Source organism: Diadema antillarum, unplaced genomic scaffold (assembly GCF_040938485.1).
Source record: "Diadema antillarum isolate AM-2024a unplaced genomic scaffold, OU_Dant_1.0 seq00001808_RagTag, whole genome shotgun sequence".
NCBI lineage: Eukaryota > Metazoa > Echinodermata > Echinoidea > Diadematoida > Diadematidae > Diadema > Diadema antillarum.
Genome location: NW_027272483.1, coordinates 441,077 through 461,199, shown reverse-complemented (window position 1 = coordinate 461,199; position 20,123 = coordinate 441,077). Strand labels below are relative to the sequence as shown.

General features: G+C 40.8%; 1 protein-coding gene across 1 annotated transcript in view; it reads right to left on the bottom strand.

Annotated features, from left to right (window-relative positions):
* The window catches only part of LOC139712458 (uncharacterized), a 150,034-nt gene that overhangs the window by 114,065 nt on the left and 15,846 nt on the right, over positions 1-20,123 (bottom strand). Inside the window, 8 exon segments of the mRNA XM_071624275.1 lie at positions 3,600-3,800; positions 4,215-4,370; positions 4,913-4,985; positions 4,987-8,864; positions 9,789-9,956; positions 11,516-11,578; positions 13,853-14,122; positions 19,269-19,301. Coding sequence (XP_071480376.1) covers positions 3,600-3,800; positions 4,215-4,370; positions 4,913-4,985; positions 4,987-8,864; positions 9,789-9,956; positions 11,516-11,578; positions 13,853-14,122; positions 19,269-19,301 — 4,842 coding nt within the window.

The window sequence follows — 20,123 nt, the reverse complement described above, 5'->3', positions numbered from 1 at the left end:
AAGTGACAGAGACCATCTGGATGGTTTTACTAACATTGTACTTACATTTATAATGGAATGCATATAGGGCTTGATCCCTTCCAATTCTCACAAGAAGTCGTCCCCATTGACAGCTAACTATTGACATTAGTGCATTCATCATCATTTCTATTTTACAGTATTGTGTTTATGCTAAAATCTACTTCCTACTACATATCCCTTCATGGATGCATTGCAAGCTTTCCAAATCAAATGCAAACATACCTTGCCTATGAAGGCAGCATGTTCATTTCTTAAAAATATCAAAGTGAGTTTGTTTCTGGATAACATGTATGCTACAAGTTAGTATTCATGCTTCAATGGGCAAAGTGCTTCAACTAGTAGAAGTAATAAATGGTATATAAAAAGAATTGCTATTGCATCACTATTATCCTTTTTAAATGCACTATCTGAACTGCCAAACAAGAAAAGGAATGTAATACTAATATATTGCAACTTGAAATTTAAAAAGAAATTAATATATTCCACATCATTCTTCAGAAAATTATTAGCATGGGTGCCTCAGTAAATGAAAACCGTGTATGAATTAAACTTGGTTCAATGAAAATAATCGCAATTTTGCAAGCAATAATATTAAAAAGATTATCAAATCAACAGAATGAAATTTGTTTCTCATGTAAGCACTACCTTGTCTGTAAAGTTTTAGTGGCATCTTGCAGAGAACAGAAAATCTCTCATTTCTTGTTTGTTATAACACCTTTACTCCACATGAATGAGATTATTTGTTGAGTCAACTTATTTTAATGCAAACAGTTTCAAGACATGTGTGGTATTGTCCAAAAAAAATTAGTACATAATAATTTCATTTATCCCCAAATGTATATCTTGTTGGTTTGATTGCTATTTAATTCAGCTTTATAAGAAGCAAGTATCTGTATCAATCATTGTAAAGATTTCAGTATGGGAAAAAAAAAAAATCAAATTTCAAATTTCTATGTACCTGAAAAGCACTATGAATCAAGCTGCGGCAGAGTTGTTGGACAACATGAGTTTGTGCATTTTCCCCTTGAGAGGGCGCTGTACAGATTTTACTTTGCAAATTTTATTTGAGCAATCGATAAGTCAGTTGCAAGTTTGCTGTGGCAAACAACTAAACAAGAACTTTGTGCGTACCATTAAAAAGTGGCATTGATTTGGATGTTATACAGGCAGCATTTAAGTCCTACATGTTCATGTAGTTCAAAATTTACATTGACATCATTATATGTATTTCAATCACACTGGGTGTTTAGAAAATTATTTAATGTATAAAAATGTCAGAACAAACTGCAAAAATTCTACTCCACAAAGAAAGATGGCGTACAGTAAGTCAGCAACATCTGCAAATTTCATGAGTGTTTCAAGTCCTGCTTTTGTGAACACTGTCTTCACTACAAATGTACTTGAGATGAAAACAATAAACATAAGGCAAACCATCGAAAGTTTGGCAAAAATTTTTGTTTAAACATAAGAATAATTTTATGTTCATTTGGTATCAGCACTGGTTGAGAGATTGTGTCAAATTTAGAAAACCTCACAAGTTTAGAAAACCTAACGGAGAACGGAAATGCTACATAAATGTTATTTTCTTTAAATCCTTGATTCTCCCCTAATGCCAGAGGCTTTCCTTGGTAGCCTACAGGTACCAAGCATCTGATTTCTCAAGGAGACATTGCACTCTTACTGTGTGAACTGTTGCCGGACATGAAATAATGCAAGATGTCAGTAACCAATCCAGGGAAGAGAACAGATTTGATTCCTGAATTAAATCAGGGCTGCAATGAGCTAAATTTTCGCCGACAGTCTCCCAAGCTCACAAAGATCCAGGGAACAGAACAGATTAAATTCCTGAATTAAATCAGGGCTGCAATGCGCTAAATTTTCGTCGATAGTCTCCCAAGCTTGCAAAGATCCAGGGAACAGAACAGATTGAATTCCTGAATTAAATCAGGGCTGCAATGAGCTAATTTTTGTTGACAGACTCCCAAGCTTGCAAAGATCCAGAGAGCAGAACAGATTAAATTCCTGCATTGAATAAGGGCTGCAAATGGCTACTTTTCATCAATAGTCTCCCAAGCTTGCAATGGAAGCTTGGGCTCTTGCCTCTCGCCAAAATGCTAATCACCTCCCACACCGAGAAAAGACGAAACGACTCTGCACAGTCACACTATGCAACAACGACACAGAGCTGGAAGCCTGGATATACCTTCGACAACACTTGCTGAAAACTGATGCTATAGCTAGCCGGCACAAAACACATCTACAAAACTGAACACACACACATACATGTAGGTCTAAATGTCTTGCACTGTTTTCAATATCATGATTTCTTCTTTGAAAATAGATTTGTATACTCTACCAATTCTGACACGCATATTGCACTTTGGTTCTGGTTTCTGTTACAAAAATATTCTGAGAAACTATTGTTCTGCACCATAACAAAATCATACCATATTTGAAAAAAAAAAAAAAAAAAATTCCCCATATCCTTCAACATCTTACTGCATTACATTGTCTCAATCTCAAAGACACTTATTTCTAACTCTACGTGAGGTCTATGGCCTTCTAGTGTCTTCACGTTTTTCCATAACTATTCAATATCTATATACAAGAATATATACCACTGCTGTACAGTGTACGTGGCAAGAGTATGACATACAATGTATATATACAACCAATAGGCACTCGCATTGCTCCATCTAGAACTCTTCTATGAATTCTCAGTATAGTCAAGACGGAGTTCACAAAAAAAATTACACAAATGGCATGGCATTTATATTTCAGCCTGTAAGAGTTTTTTTACGGGGGAAAAGAACTCAAGAGGCTAGTGTCTTTTTCCCCTCTGCAATACATATTTGTTGCAGTCATTGGTGACATTTCTCTACAACAGTTGTAACCCTCTCTGCTGTGCATTTAAAAACACTTTGGTACCCCTTTAGAGTGAAGGAATGAAAATTGGGCCAAATATACATTATACAAAGACCACATCGCATTATGCCTGATAGTACCATTAGGCATGATTTTTTTTTTTTTTTTTTTTTTTTAAACATGGGAAAAGTAAGTTTGGGAAAATTTAGTAAATTCAGCTATTTGTTATGACTTTGTTGTTATTTGTCTGATCTTGTTGTAATTGTGATTGATCTGTTGCTTTCTTGTTGCTTCACGTACGAGGGGAAAAAAAGTTTTAAGGGTACATTCTTCTTTGGGGTTATTACCTTCTTCTTCATACTTAATTTCATGATACGAGGGGTTTGCAAAAGAGGGCTACAATGCTATTCACTCAGTAACTTCCTCTTCCTTTCCAATTTTTCATAATCTTGCCAATCAGAGTCCCAAAAGATACTGCAACTTCCTTTACCCCAAAGGAATCCACAAAAACTGGCACAATATACAGTAACTACAAATACACCACCCCTATAACAAAAAAAATCCACATACTCACAGCTAGTCGGCATGTGTCACACCACGCCCATGGAGCTGCTAATTAAATGTCACTCGAACAACCCACTACGCAGTAAGTCTCGTATAAAATGCAATAAAACGGCAACAGAGGCCTTTTAGTAAGAGCACCAGTTATGCACCTGAGAAAGATGGCGAGACTTTAGCAGGGAGATGTCGGACAAGTGCCTCTCCGCCTCCCTGGCCTCCCGCGCGTCGAACTCCTGCTCCAGGTCATGCCGTAGCCTGGCAACCGCCTCCGCGTGCTGCTTCTCCAGGATGAGCCGCATCCCCTCCAGCCTGGCAACCACCTCCTTGTCCGACTCGGTACGCAGGTAATCCAGCTGAGGGGGGGTGGGGGGGAGGGGGGACAGGGAGAGGTGTGAGGATCCATGCCGTGGGCACCAGACATGATATATAACTTCTCTGTAAAGCTGTCATCAACGACAGATACTGTAAAACCAGAAACATTCATGGCATAAAACTTTTACCAATCATCCTTTTTTTAAAGCATGAAACTTTCTTGAGTTTCCAGTGCCATCAAATGCGTTGCGTAGAAAAAAATGCATGTATTTTACTTTGGAGAGAATCTTGGCTTCTCGCAAAATCTCCCACTGTCTATTTTTATCCCTCCACATCTCCCAATATCTAAACTCTCTCTCTCTCTCTATCCTTATTGACTGAAAAAAGCCACTCCACTGCTGACAAGCATCTGTAAAATGTGGCACGAAAGGGACTTGAGGCATTTGATCACCAACCTCGTTGTCGTGCCTGCGCTTGACGAAGGCCTGCCTGTTCCTGTACTCAAGCTGCTGCTCTCGGAAGTTGGCCTCCCACTTGCGCAGCTCAAAGTCCTTCTGCTGCAGCTCCGTCTCCAGGCCGGTCTTCTCGTGCTGCAGCTGGCGCTCTCGCTCCTGAAAGAGATCATAGAAAATACGGACGTTAGATGGAGTGCAAGTGACCACACTCATTTTAACAAGTCCATCTACAAAATATCAGCCTAACTGAATAAAAAGAAATATCGTTAAACAGACAAGCAGTATGTGTTTATATATTGGAAAATGATAAAGTAAAAACCATTCTCATTTCAATGAGCACATCATTAGAATATGTGCTTGACAAAAAAAAAAACCCTAAACATACAGGTAATTCTTTATATGTAATGTTATAAACATACAGACTGCAATCTGCAGTACATATTCAGAAATACAGAACATCCAGGAGCATAGTATACGTGCGCTGTGATAGGAGGGAGCAATCCTGATTACATGTATTTAAGATTATAAGCGGTCAACATTTCTCTTTCAGTTATTTATCAATCTTATACTGCAATAAATCGATCTCCCCAAGGACATTCTACTGAATGTACAAGACCTGGGCACACAAGATATCTTGATGTTATCATGCTGATACGTTGTAATTGGCATAAATGTGACTTGGTGTTTTCATTGCAAACCTGTAGTTTCTGCTCCATGTCCTTCACTTCGGCCTGGAGGCTCCTCTTCTGCCGGGCCAGCTCCTGCTCCAGACGATTGCTCCACCGCCTCCTTCTCCTCCAGCTTCTGGAGCAGCATGTCCTTGGCACAGCGCAGGGCTTCCTCTCGGAGGGCCTGCTCATCCAGGGACTGGCTCCCTTCCGGCCTGTCGCCGTTCTTCCTCTTCTGCTCCTCCAGCTGCTCCCGCAGGGAGTTCTGCTCCACCTGGAGCTCCGTGAACTGCTTGCCAAACGTGTCCTGGACCTCCTGGGAGATTGCTTCCGCAGCCTGCATGCGCCTCTCCAGGTCGTTCACCTTGGAGCTGAGGTCCTCCTTCTCCTGCAGGAGTTTGGCGTTGCTGTCCTGCAGGACCCCAATCTGGTGATTCTTCTCAGTGAGGATCTCATGCTCCGTCTGGTCCTTGTGAGCAAGACTCTTCTTCAGGTCTATGATCTCCTGCAGGAGGGCATCCCTGGATGTTGGTGAGTCGCCTTCTTCCAGGAGTCGAGCAGTGGTATCGCGTTCCTCCTGGAGTGCCTCTTGGAGAAGCTTGTTCTCACGTTCATACAGCTCCTGGTTTTCAACAATCTGTGCCTTCAAGCTTGCTATTTCCTCTTTGAGTTCTGGAGTAATTTCTTGCTGATTGTCAGTTTGGCTCAGCTGCTGGTTAAAAGCATCCTGGAGTCTCTGGTTGTCATTTTCCAGGTCAGACACCAATGTCTCAAGCTCTTTCACTTTCGAATCTGCATCCTCGATCATATCCTCAAGGTTTCCCTTCTCCTCCTCACCCTCTTGTAGAATTTGTTTGAGAGCATCGAGATCTTTCCTAAGCTGACATTTCTCCTCTTGCAATGCATCATTTTCTGCTGAGACATTGAGCAACTCACCTTTCAGTTTCTCATTGACAGACTTGAGTGAGTCAATATCTGCAAGAGCTTCTCTTGGGTCCGTCTCTTCATGATCCATGGTAGGTGGAGACGATGCTGCTGCAACAGGTGCTACAGTTTCTGCAATGACTTCTTCATGTACCTCTGCGGTCATTTTACCATCTGGGTAATCATCTGAGACAGCACTCCTTTCCAACTCTACCCTTAATTCTTCCTTCTCTGCCCTGAGCTGACCGAGCAGTCTGTCATAATTTGCCACAGCCTCCTCAAATGTCTCTTGCTGAGCCATAATCTCGACATCCTTCACAAGCTGAACAGACTGTTGTCTTACAAGCTCTTCTTCCAGGCTCGCCACCTGAAGCTCTAGCTCTTGGCATCGGCTTTGTTGTCGACTTGTGAGAGCCTCGAGCGTTCCTATGGCACTGTCTCTGTCTTCGTTTGACTCTGACTGACTGAGTGAATCCAGCTGGGATTTCAGCTCACCGACTTCGCAATCACGTTCTTTCTGCTCCGATTCTAATTGGTGCTGGAGAGCTTCTTTCTCAGATAGCAACTGATCTCTCTCACCTTCTAGCTTCGCTACGTTGTCTTCCAATTCGTTCCTTTCCACAGCTTGCCTTGACACCTCCTCTATGAGGTCATGGATTTTACTATCGGACTGCTCTACCTCTTCCCTCAAGACAGCAATCTGTGACTGTGTCTTCTCAAGGATGTCCTCAATACCTTTCTTTTCTTCCTCAATCCTCTTGATTTGCTCTTCAGCATTCACCATAGATTCTTCATCAGGATGGCGTCCCTTGAGTTCTTCCAGTGCAACTTGCACTTCTGCAAGCTGCTCTTCCACACTTACTTTCTCGCGCTGCATTCTTTCCACTTCACATCCCCTCTCATCTAGTTGCTCAGTTAACTGCTTGACATGGTCGTCTAGGCTTTGATTGGCGGATTCCAAGCTCTCCAGCTTAGAGGAGTACTCCTCCACAACTTTTTTGGCAACTGCCAGATCATTCTGCATTCTGTTCATCTCTGCAACGAGATTGGAGCTGTCCCCAGCCCCATCTGTTGAATCACCAGCCTGTGCATTCTGACTCTGACCTTGCCCAACAGCCTCAGTCTGATCCTCCAACGTTGATTTCAGCTCCTGAATCTTGCCATCAAGCTCTCCTTTCTCTTGCTCATGGGCTAGATTTGCTTCTACAAGCTCCTGTTTCAAGGCTTCAATCTTGGCGGCATAGCCAGAGACCTCTATCTCATGGTCCTGTTCCTGTGATTGTAGCTTGCTGTTCAGAACTTGCAATTTTTCGTTCAGGTCATCCCTCTCGTTATCGTAGAATGGAGAGTCCCCCGTCATGTCGGTCTGGAACTGGATTCCCAGGAGCTCTTCATTCAGACGGCCCACCTGAGCATTCAGGTTTTCTTTCTCAAATGTGGAGGCTGCCAGTTCCTGCCGCAGGCTCTCCTGATCGTGGTTTGCTACTTCCAGCTGAACCAGCAGGTCATCCCTGACCTCGGACAGATCCTGCACTTCTGTCTGTAGCTTGGTCAGATGGTCATCCTTGAGTGCCGAAAGGACACCGCCCTGTGGCGCTGCCTCCTTCTGCTCATCTACCACATGTTTCTCCTCCATCATTTTCTCCCTCTCCCTCTCCAGCTGGTTCTTGAGTTCCTCTTCAAACTGCTCTTTGAGCTGCCCACGGACATTCTGCAGCTCTGCCACAAACTCATGCTCCTTTTCTGTCTGCACTTTCTTGACCCTTTGCTCTATCTGATTCTCCAGCTCTTTCTGGGCATCCTTCAGCTTGTCTCCGTATTCGACGTCCAACTGGACTTTGAGCTTCTTCAGGTCAGCTTCATGACTGTACCTCAAATCGTCGATCATGTCGTCATAGTTCTGCTTTATCTCTGCCTCCAGTTCATTTCTAATTTCCTCCAGCTTTTCAAACGATGGACCACTCACCCTCAGCTCTTCCAGCTCTTGCTGCAGCTGCTGAACTTTGTCCTCCTGTTGTGCCAGACTTTCGTCCTTCTCCTGCGAGAGCTTGTTGATGGTCGCGTCAGCCTCAAGAAGGCTTTGCTGCATTTGGGCCGTGAGGCTGGCTATTTGCTCTTCGCTCGCTTTCTTACTCTCATGAAGAGTTTGATTGTCCTGCTGTAAATTGTCAAGCTGGTTTCTTAGTCTGGCAATTTCCTCTGCATCCTGCTCCCGTGATTGGAGAGAATTGGGAGATGAATCAGCTGCACGTTGAGTTTCTTCCAGTTGCGACATAAGACGGGTGATTTGTCCTTCGTATGTGTCTCGTATTTCAGTTAGCTCCCTGTTGTCGTTCAAGGATTGCTGCAGCCGGTCAGTTAAGTCTTCGACAACCAGCCTCTCTCTCTCCTTCTCATTTTCAAACTCGTCCCTCATCACTTTCACCTCTCTCTCTGCCTCCGCTTTTAAGATATTGACATCTGCGGCGTGTTTCTGCTCCAACTCGTCATTCTGTCTTGCAAACTCATTAACAAGCTTCTCAAGCTGCTGCTGCAGCTGCCCGACCTCACGTTCCTTCCCTCTGATGGCAGCATCTCTCTCCTGCAACTGCTTGTGCAGGTCTTTGATCTCCCTGTCGGAGAAGTCGGCATTCGTTCTCGCCAGAACCTGGAGTTCATTGCAGCGCTGCTGCAGGAGCTCCACCTCCTGTTGGTGACTCTCGGCCATCTGCTCCTTCATCAGCATCATTTGCTTGCCGTAGCTCTCTTCCAGTTCGCCTCTCAGCAGGTCCATGCGCTGCTCCCTACTCAGCGAATCGCTGTCCCCTCGGAGGTCTGCCACCTCTTGCTGCAGGTCAGCCATTTCTCCAGCATGTTGCCTGAGAATCCCTTCCTTTTCTTCGCTCAGTTCCACCAGTTCCTGCGCCTTCTTGGTGTATCGATCGGCAAGCTGGTGCATCAGTTGGTCTTTGTCAGCAACGGTCTGTCTGAGGTTGACAACATGGTTGTGTGCCTGTGTAAGCTCTTCGGCTAATTCTGCCATTTCAGTCTTACCCTGGCTCTGCAAAGTTTCTCCTGCCTGTGGATCAAATAAGTAATAATCAAAGAGTCAACTTATCACACACTTCTGCGATGTCTTTCCAAAATCCTGTCAAATGGCCACTAACAGCTAGGTTCATACTGTAGATGCTAAGAATTTATGCCAGAATCAGAAAAGGTATGTCTACTTTTATCAGAAAAGAAAGAAGGAAAAAAAAACATATATTTTTGCTGCAGAGAAGCTAAAAACAAAATCACAACTTTATCAACATATCGAGTCCTGGGGAATTTACAGCAGTATTGATCTCCTTGACATCATTAAATTGGCAGCTCTGAAATTAACTGCATGTCTTATGATTGAGAAAGATTACATGGAACTGCTTGAGATCACTAGATCAGCACAAAATCAGAAGTAAAAAAAGTGACAATTTGGGAGAGTAATAGCTTTAAGTTCCAAAACAATGCCAATTTGATAATCACATACAATTGCAGCAAGTCAGAGGCTCTAAGAAATGATGCAACTGAAATAAACAATATTTTAAACAGTTATTCAATCAAAGGGTTTTTTTTATTCTTTTATAAGCTACCCTATCATTAAAAACTAACAAATGGTGAATAACATACTGTACACACCATATATTTAGTGAGTCTAATTTTTGGCGAATTGAGACTTCCCGATAATTTCGCAGGTGGTTAAATTCGCTGTTGTGGCTTACAGTACTAATCAGAGAAATGCAGCATGCCCGTCACATTCATGTTGGGATCAGAGTCAATGTTTTTGTGCGTCTTTAAATCTGCAAATAGCACTTGAGTCGCAAAATAAAAACTTCACAAAATATTTTGCCTATACAGTGATAACATGATACAGTACCAAACCACAGAAATACAGGTATAGTTTCTGGGAATCAGTGGGTTACCATATGAATGATAAGCCTACTTAGAGTAAAGAATGGTTTCTGCTCACTATTCTCAGCTGGGACTGCAATCCTTGGATGTGCTCAGAGAGTTGGTTCGCTTGGCTCGCTGCTTCCTGCTGCACCTCGTCTCGACTCTGGAGGGCGCCCTGCAGATTGTCCGAGAGCTGCTTGATGATCTCGTCGCGCTGGCCCAGGGCTCCCTGGAATTCTATTATCTGTGCATCAGACAGTCACAAAGAGTAATGCCACTTATTTAGATGCGGTAAACCTCACATCTTACACTTTCCCCATCACTGTAATATGCTGATGAGGTATATCATCTTTTAAAATTTAGGGGACAATAGGATCATTCAATCAATGAAGCCATGCTGCAGTTTTACTACTTCTTTAACCCATATCCCATCAGGTTTTTTGAGGGACTTGAAACCACCAGGGGAGGCCTTTTTGGCCCCCCTTCAGATCTCCGTCGTGGATCGCGTGATCCTCGCAAAAATTTGCACTAAGGTAGAGGCTAATGTAATCTACAAGACTGTATAGTTAGATCTTTCAAATTTTACTTTATGTATTTCATACTAATTAATTTATGCCAATTTATGCAAAAAGTTTGGGGGGGTTTTTTTGCCTATAAATCAAAAATAAAGCTCCAAGACTTCTAATTTTTGGTGAACATATTCTTTTCAATATCCTCAACAATATTCTTGAAGCAAAAATTCGGCTTCATAATTATTTATGCATTTTTTTGTTTATTGAACTTCTTGTGTATTTCTTTGTTTTTTTATTTTTTGTTTTTGTTTTTTGTCAAAACTTGTCGCAGAAACATTGTAAAGAATAATTAGGCTAAAACAAATCATTATCAGCCATTGGAAGTAAAAATATTCATTTTCATGTGAATCAATTGCAATAACACAATTTACATTGGATTTGTACACAAAATCATGTTTATGAGCAATTTTGGGATTGACAAATTTTTTTTTTTTCAAAGGGGCGTGGCTTCAAAATGGTATGCCCGGGAGTGACAAATTTGGTCTCAAAAGTTGGGCGATACTTTTAAAGAAAAAAGTAATAAAATATAGTGGCGAGAGCATCACGTGTTGCGGAATAATCACGCGAAACGTCGGGGGGGGCCAAAATGCCCCTCCCCAGTGGGAATAGATTTAATACACTGCAAATGCACACGCCAACAATAAATGGTCCACACTGGGGACCATTTTCATATAAATAAATGTCAAACAGTGCCAAATGATATAAATATACATTGTATGCAAACAATCAATAACATTCATATGAAATTTCTATAAAATCTTTGAATTGTGTGTGATGCGTGCAGAAATGCAATTAAGGAAATCAGTCCCTTGAACACAATAGGGTATAGATGCAAATTTGACTACACATGGAATGCATGTGGTACAAACACACTGATGCTGCACAGTGCATGACAGCTGATGGCTTGTTGGTAATGATGTAAAAAGGCTACCAATGAGAATTAAAGTTGATGGACTGTGTTACCCTAAAAAAACTCTAATAAATCCATACAATACAACAGATTATGACCCTTGCTGTCATGAATATACTGTAATACAGAATGTTGTAGCCTTCCAGTATGACATTCTATTTTGGCAAGATTAAATACAGTGTACTTTGTAGGTCTCGAGACACATTAATGTAACTTACATACTTGTCTAACTTCCCCCAATGGCAATTCAAACCCTTCAATTGCATTGTTCTTTATGCTCCATACCCTGCAGTCGATCATCTACAAAATGTTAAGACTTACCTTGAGATTGTATTGCTGTATGGCTGCCTTATACTCCTCTTCCCTGTCTGGAGTCAGAGGCTCCTGGAAAAACAGGGGAGAAAGTGAAAGAATCTGTTAGATCTCCTGCACGCAGAAAACTAGCCCTCTTGGATGACAGAAGTGTGTACGTACAATATGTGTGTGTATTTGTGCAGGGCTTTGAAGTTGGCATAAGACACCACACCTTCATACAGCACATCTGGTTTTATCCATTTTACCAAAGTTCAATACAGAAATCCAAATAATTGTTGTCCGAAGTACAATGTGGGGGTACATATTTCTGAGAGCTAACAACAAACTTCTATCTCTCTCTCTCTCTCTCTTCATAAATGTTCACATCATTAGACTTGCGATAAGAAATCATTAAAATTGTCAAAGTCCACTGATACACACAATATGTGTATTGCCCTGGAAAGTTCACAATTATGTCACCATTTTTTTTTTCCATAATATAGGTATGGGTATATTTTCAGACTTGGAAGTTGTAAGACAATTTCGTGAGAGGTTGAATTTACAATTGAGAACCACAGTAAAGGAATGAGAAGGACATATCATCCCTTTTCAGGAGAAAATTAGATAATTTCCCACCTTGGAAATGATAAAGGCATTTTTTATTATGGGTGGAAATACTTTTGCAAGTTGCAAATTTCATGAATGTCGGTCGACTTGTGAAATTCACTGAAATAAAAGGCACAGCAAAATATACCAAGTATACTACAATGTGTATGTGTATGTGATGCACACTACACCACATGAGGCAGACTGCTGGTAATCCTGATCCTGCTTCACAAAGCACTTCATATCAATTTTGCGACTTATGTCACCCAGTCGCTATGGCAGCAAAGCAACAACTACAATCAGCAGTCAGTTGTGAGCATTTTCCCTTCATGGGTCCCAAATAATCTTCATCTTTACCTCATGATAGTAGAAGTGTATAGATTGTTGTTTTGTGAGAAATTAAATAATTTGAAATGAATACGAAAAGATACAGCTGGTGATGCAGTGTCTAAAATTATTGTGTCATTTATGCAAGAGTTTTAAAAGAGTCAGGGCCTAGGTATTTCAGACAGGTTTCTTCAACTTCTTAAACTTAAATCATCTTCCCCAACCCTACTCACGCAGAAAGTAAGAAAAGAAGACTGAAACTTGAATAGCAGATCATACAAAGAAATAAGAAAAGCCATAAGTCTACAGGAAAAAATAACTACACAAGTAGTATGTGATTCATTTCACAAGGGTTGTATGATTCATTTCTGAGGCTTCTAAACAAAACAAAACAAAATAAAATATGATAGCGGGCAATGAGGGTGACTTCTTTCAATATGTTGCCATATAAAGACTGCAGCTGACCTGGACGCAAATCTTCCCCGTGATGGGACCAAACACCACGCTAGACTGCTGGCCACCATGCACACCACAGTCAATGGGATTACCTACCGGCTGAGCAGGTATTACCAGTCGGATATTTTTCACTCCTGTGCTAATTGCCTTCACAAGGCCCGATGACTAACAGCTTCACTATTTCCTCCCTTCGGTCAACGAGGTAAGGGCTATACATTGTATATGAGATCGGGATAATAGCAATGCCTTGCACAGATACAGCTGTATGAAGTTACACCTTCTGGACATTTCAACATTCATGAAAAATAAGCCTCCCAAGGGTTAATCTGTGTAGATTTGCCGTGGACCACAGTCACTGTAGTTGTATTCCTTTGTGTCACTTTACTTTGGTTGTATTCCTTTGTGTCATTCTACTTTGATACAGTGAAAGTTGCACAAAGGAAATTTGAGTCGTACGGAAAATTGTTAGTGTAAATTCAACAAAGGCAGAAAGACACAGTGAGAGTAACAATCAGTGAAAGTGTAAAGAAAATATGACTGGCATTCCACGAGTGCTTCCACAGGTACAATGTATAGATATGCAACTGCCCAGCAGAAAATTAAAATGAAAGCAATTTGTGCCATTTCCAAATAATCATTCGTGCAGAACCAATGTATTCCATGATTTTTCTTGGTCACGTAAGCATTAATCAGGAGTTCTGTGACAAATTTCTATAAAATGTTTTTACAGGCTATAGACATCATAATCAATTGATGTTTACTACCATCAATAGATTATACATGGAAGAGGTCATATTAAACAAAATGGCTCTCTACAAGGAATTAAAACAAGCATTTTTTCGTTGTCACTGTTTCTTGTGGCTTTCACTGTTTAAGGTGTTTTCTTTATACCTTTTTTTTTTTAATGCCTTTTAGAAACAAACTCTTTTTATTTCATGATTCCAACTGTATGATGACCAATGAGGGTAAACTTACAGGAGTGTGAACCCTGGCACTCTGCCATGTGCCGGATGAGAGGGGTGCAGCCGAGTCTGGACTGTCCCCATTCTGCTGCAGCTGCGCCTGGAGGGCCTCGGAGCGGGAGTGCTCCTGGGCCAGGGAGTGCTGGGCCTCCTCCAGCTCCTCCTGCATCATCCGCAGCGCCATCTCCTTGCCCTCCAGGGACTCTTCGAGGAAGAGGATGCGTTCCGCCGAGGCATTGTTCTGGGAGGAAGAGATGTCCCCATCCAGATGGCTGTCCGAATCCTGCATCAGTCAAAATATTAAAGATATGTCAATCTTTCAGACTATTCACACGGCCTCCTGTAGTTGTTTTCCAATGTAGTTAACTACTATATTTTCAAGATTCTTCTATTATAGTTTAAGATTATTTCTTTGTATTTTTTTCATGCTGTTGAGTAACTGAGCACAGTAGATTGACATGTTTAATCGATTTAATATTCATCTGAGGTTTACAGGTAATTATCATTTAAATTTGGACAGTGCAGCAAAACAGCATTCAGGAGGTCTTGCACTGAGCTCATGAATGCTATTTTGCTGCATGAAAATAGTTTCTGCACTCAACAAATGACTCATTTTTACCATTATCATCATCACTATTACAGTTAGGGTTAGGTTTAGGGTATAGAGTTTGGGTTTGGGTTAGGATTAGGTTCAGGATATGGATAAGGGTTAGGGTCTGAGGAAGGGTCTGGAGAAGGGTCTGGGGTAATTGCCCAGGGGGTAAAGTTTTACCCTAGACCCAGCACCTTCATGGTGCTCTTTAATACAATGTAATCAATTATGCATTCAGAACAGAATCAAAATATGAAGGAATATTCCCACAGTACATCCAGACACTGTAATCCATCATGCTTTCTATTCCATCCAGTCCTAGAAACCGCTTTTCCCTGGCTCAGTTCTGTCTCAGTTTATGATAATTTTGACATTTCATTGCTAGAATATCTTAGGGTGCAGTCCATGTCTTAATGTCTAAAGAATAATATAATGAATTTACATAATAATTGTTTGTTGCAGTTGCAGAATTTTCAAATGCCTCTGAACTGTTGAATTTACTGCTGATTCTCAAATTGACAACACAATACATAGATAAAGTTCTTATTTCTTTCACTCAAATTGGCAACTCTCCATTCATAATTTCTTTCTGATTTTCTGTAGCTTTAATGAATTAAATGCAGGGATATCCGTCTAATCTCTTCCAAAATAAGACATGCAGCAAACTGGTCTTCACAAGTGTCAGTTCACTGATGGCAAGAAGATAATTTGTGCAGCAAAATTCTCCCAGTACTGAATGGGTTAACTGTTACCAGGTATTAAAGACCACAACTGATTCCTGTGGATATGTCAACAGGCTCAACATTAATCTGTTCCCTGCGAGATTTTGAAAGCTCCATACACTTCATAAATGTAGGACTAAACCATTTGCGGCTAGTGATGGCTTTATAACTGACCCAAACCTGTAGAGATGACATGTTAACCCTTTGTGTGCTTACAGTGCTGATCACTGTAAAAGTGGAAATTTTCGCGGTGTTGAAATTTTCGTGCATTTCGCGCAACGAGAAGCTAGCGCAAAAATAAAAGCATGCGAATATTCTTGCATGCCATATGTTCCAGTACTTGTTGTCTTGATTCCGCAGAATTAAAAACATGCGAAAGTCTTCTGACACGGCCAAGCGTGAAAATATCCACTTTTACAGTAGTACAGAAAACCCTTAAACATTGTACACACTGTCCAAAGTCCCCGGCTTAGAAAGGGTTAATAACGCATTATGACAGTTGATCAAGGGAGAGATAACAGCTGATCAGTTCCTCCATAATTCATGTCAATGTGTTTGCCAAGAAGATTGGGGAAAAAAGAGAGGAGTGTTCCTGACTCATCCTACATACAATTGTATAAATTTTACAAAGCATCAAATTGTTGACACTTTTCCCTATACTGTCAAAGAGCGAGTGACTGCTACAAATGTAATACAAGTAACACCCTCAAAGAACAGATCTTGGCATGATAAACTCGCTTGATATCTGACAGATCCACGTACACATTGTACACCCACAATGTACAGTACAGTGACAGTCAAGATAGACATCTCGTGTGCCAGGATTTGTCAGCTTGTGTAGTGCATGCATTGTTTGGTACGATCACATTGCGAATGAGTGATCTACACAGTGTACATACAGTATGTATACTGCACAATGCACCTCGTCATTTCACATCAAGATCCATAACATGTACATGTATAACTATCTTATCATTGTGTGAGATTCATTCCACCACAGTCACTGCATGTTTACAATGATTGTTTTAGGTTCATGAGACTAGACAGGCCCTGCCTCATTAAAAGGGATGGTATAGTATTGGTGGAGATGAAGATTGGGCTTTTAACTTTCTGCAAGATAACAAGAAACCACTTATGAAATAGTATAGAGCATACCAGCACCATTCTAAGAGGAATTCAAAGTTTATTTGATGAAAATCGGTTTGGAATGGCTGAGACATCGAAAAACAAAGTAAAACAAAGCGATTGTAATAAAAGGTAGGTCCCACTTAACCTGAAGCTAGGTCTCATCCAAAACTAAAACTATACAATCCCTTTTAACATGGCTACCAACATTCTAAGTGCTACAGCAAACTTTGCGGAGGAATGCTGTATTGCATCATTCTGCCAGATGTACAAAATGTAGCTCAAGGCCCTCACTGGACACAGTGGTGCTTTACAATATATGTCTTTGAATAGCAAATTCTGGGGGATTTTGTGACTGTTGTTTTTATCTTCCAGAAGACCTACGATGCAATGAAGAAAACATGTCATGTATGACGAAAAATGTTCACTTGGAACACTGACAGCAAACAAATCAAAGAGCTCTGATTACAATTGGTTTTCATTTTCAAAATTATATTTACCGGTACCCTACTACTCCTCAAAAAATTTACAGCAAGCTGACCCAATTTTTGTGTATTATTTTACATCTCCTTTTTAATCACAATGAAACTTCGGCAAGAGCCGACAGTAATCATGTCCATGTCATTGGCCAGCATCTTTCTGATAGAGCACAATAGAGGGCAGCACAACAATGTTCATTCATTCAGTGGGCACAGCTTATCACTTGGTCCCAAATCGCAGGACAACACCTTGAGTGAGCACACACAATGAGTCTGTTGATCTCATGTTTGATGGTAAATATGAGGCCCACGCCTCCCTAGAAGAAAAAAAAAGAAAGAAGTTTCCCAAAGAGCATGTACTGTTCAACATGGCAACTCTTGTACAGTTTCAGATGTAGAGGCCCAATACAGGGTTGGCTATCCACCATAGTGGACAAAGCAACCCCTGGCTTGAAAATATAAGAGAAGTCCTTTAAGAACATGTTTCTGGCACAAACACAACACTTGTGCTCCCACTATCATCAAAACAAGTGTAAAAGAAAACAGCAGGCATTGCAGGATATGTGTAGACATGCCCTACAACTAGTTCAGTGATACATTGTATGCCTGCATAGTCAAGATTCTTTTCAAAATCTTAAAGTTTTGGAAGAATACAATGTATAATGTACCTAGGAAGTCTACAACTTTGAAATGTATAGTAATGGAAATCAGTGAGGTGCGGTACCATGATACAAAGAAGCACATCCTGGAATTTGCAGGAATATGTAGTGCATTTAGAATTTACGACAGTACAATGTACATTGGCTGCACTATATGGGAACATTTTGCCAAAGGTTTGTCACACCCTTGCCAAGAAGAAGATGTAAACCAGAGTTCCATGACGGTCATTGATGCTGATCAGTGTCTGGTTAGAGTCAGATGGTAAGGTATTTTTCTCTTGTCAAGAACTTTATGCAGAGCCTCTTTGTTTAAATTAAGGCAATTATGTTAATATTCACTTAAGTTCAGCTGACTACATTTATAATTAGAATCACTGACCGCACTGCTTTAATATAAAAATCCAATAAGTTGTGCAAGCTGTACCTTGCAAATCATGCTGTGCAGTGTAATGCAACATGTTCTTTTCCCCCTTTCTTGCATTCAAACAAAACTCTATTCGAAAGCATTTACAGTATTGGAAGCCATGAGTTGTGGTGATCTATCAAAACAAAACAACCACACTCCTGCACATTAGAAACAGTAGCACAGGAAGGACACATATACACGTACAGTGTACGTGTCCATGTGCAGCACACATGGGCCAGGAGCACACTCATGCTGAGCCATTTTGGCATCAACCTGCCAACATTCAGAGTACACTGGCTTGCACTGCCCAACAGCTTCATTTCCTCTAAAAGCACAACAGGTACTCAGTACGTAGTTTGTTTTGTTTCAATTTTAGTACTTTTCTGCATGAAAACAAGGAGCTTCAAGGTGACAACAACTGCCACCATCTTTGGTCAGGAAGTGGAGCCTGGCTCTGGCAGGAAGAGACGCCGAAAGTGAAAGGATGTTACCCAACATCCTGATAGATTGTTGGGTTAGCACTAGAGAGCGTCTGCTTCGGCGTGGGGACGCTAAGTGCTGCAAGACCTAGTACATACACGCTACAGTAGATTGTGACTTCCCTGTTCTGTTACACTGCACTTCCTGGAGTTTAATACTCATAAGTGTGCAGGGCAGGATTACACATTCAGAAGTCAAGCATGCGGATCAAAATGAGATAGTACTTATGCCAACACAAAGGAGCTACTAGCCCGAGAGATACCCTAAATGATTTGCAAATAGAATTCAACAAATTACAATTGAATGAGTTATGCTTACTGAAAACTGTGTCAGAAGTGTTTGCTCAGAAGCTCATTGATGCAGTCAATACTTCAACTTGATGAATGAACAACCCCTTCTAAAAGGCCCCCCCCCCCCCCATTGCCAGAATATGCGAGCCCAACGTACCAATGAAGTTGAAAGGCTGCCACATCTGGCAGGCAAGCACGAAAAACTGTACTTGTCCAAGGGTGAATCTACACGCAACTTGCCCACTATACATTCAGATTTCTAGCAGCCTGTTACTTCACATTTTCAGAGACTCCAACCCAAAGTACACATCTGGAGATTCTCCCGCCTGAAACCCCTAGCAAAACGGGAGACTCAAAGTTGATGTGTGCGAAGCGCGAAATTCCCAGGGTTCTAGATGCTCTCTGGTGCTATCTGAGGCTTATTTTTTCAACATACGATAGAAATATATAAGAAATCCTTTCCAATGGGAGACAAAGAGCCAGGGCGGGAGAAATTAAATTTCAAACGGGAGAACGGGAGATTTTGCAAAAATGGGTTTTCGGCGGGAGATCTCCCGTCGAAAACGGGAGAGTTGGAGTCTCTGCATTTTTTTTTTTTTTTTTTTTTTTTTGGGGGGGGGGGGGGGGGAAGGGTTGGTGTGTACTGTATGTGAATTTCTCAATCATAATCTCTTACCTCTGAATCTGCCCCTATGGAAAGCTGATCAGCCTGCCAAAATGAAAAGAAATCATGCAAACGAAAATCAAAGACATGCAGACATGCAAATAATGCATTAGCTCAAACTGATGGTGGTTAGTCAAATGAAATGTGTGGTATAAAAACACTATTGAAGGACCAAACAAAGAAATCCTGAAGTTTCCAAACATTATTTTTTTTTCCCCACAACTTCCCTTTCAACTGCCCAATTGATAACAGCATAGTAAACTTGACAATTATTATGTATAAATTCCAAATCATCAATGCTGTGGACTTATAATACAAAGAAATTGTACATTACACAATAAGATTCAAAGCACTGCTTTTAGAGGGGAATTTACAATAGCTGTAACCAAAATGCTTTTTAGGTCATTGAATGCAGAAATTGTGTACAATTTTATTTTCCATAGTAGAGCCCAGACAGATAATCCACTTATAAAAAGTTATGAAGATGCTGGTGCTATCAAAGCTGGATATTATAAACAAGCTAAAATACAAGTGTACTGGTTGTTTTACAAAAGGGGGAATGATACAAAGTAAAATTCCATTTCAGGTTCATTTTTCTGTTGCCTACAAAGAGCTATGGTTGAAAGAACCCTTACCATATATGTCTGTGACAAGTTGACAGAATGTGTACTTTTCATTAGAGAAAAATATAATTTTGTGGACCTCTCTTCATTTGCATTGTTCCCTTACAGTGACATCACATATTGCTGACACCAAACTTAAATTCAGCTACATATGATGGTACATGTAGTATGTAAATGCATGCAATCAACACTTTGAAACTATTATTAGAAAATGGATTGTCTGATTTTCCTAAAACTTTTACTG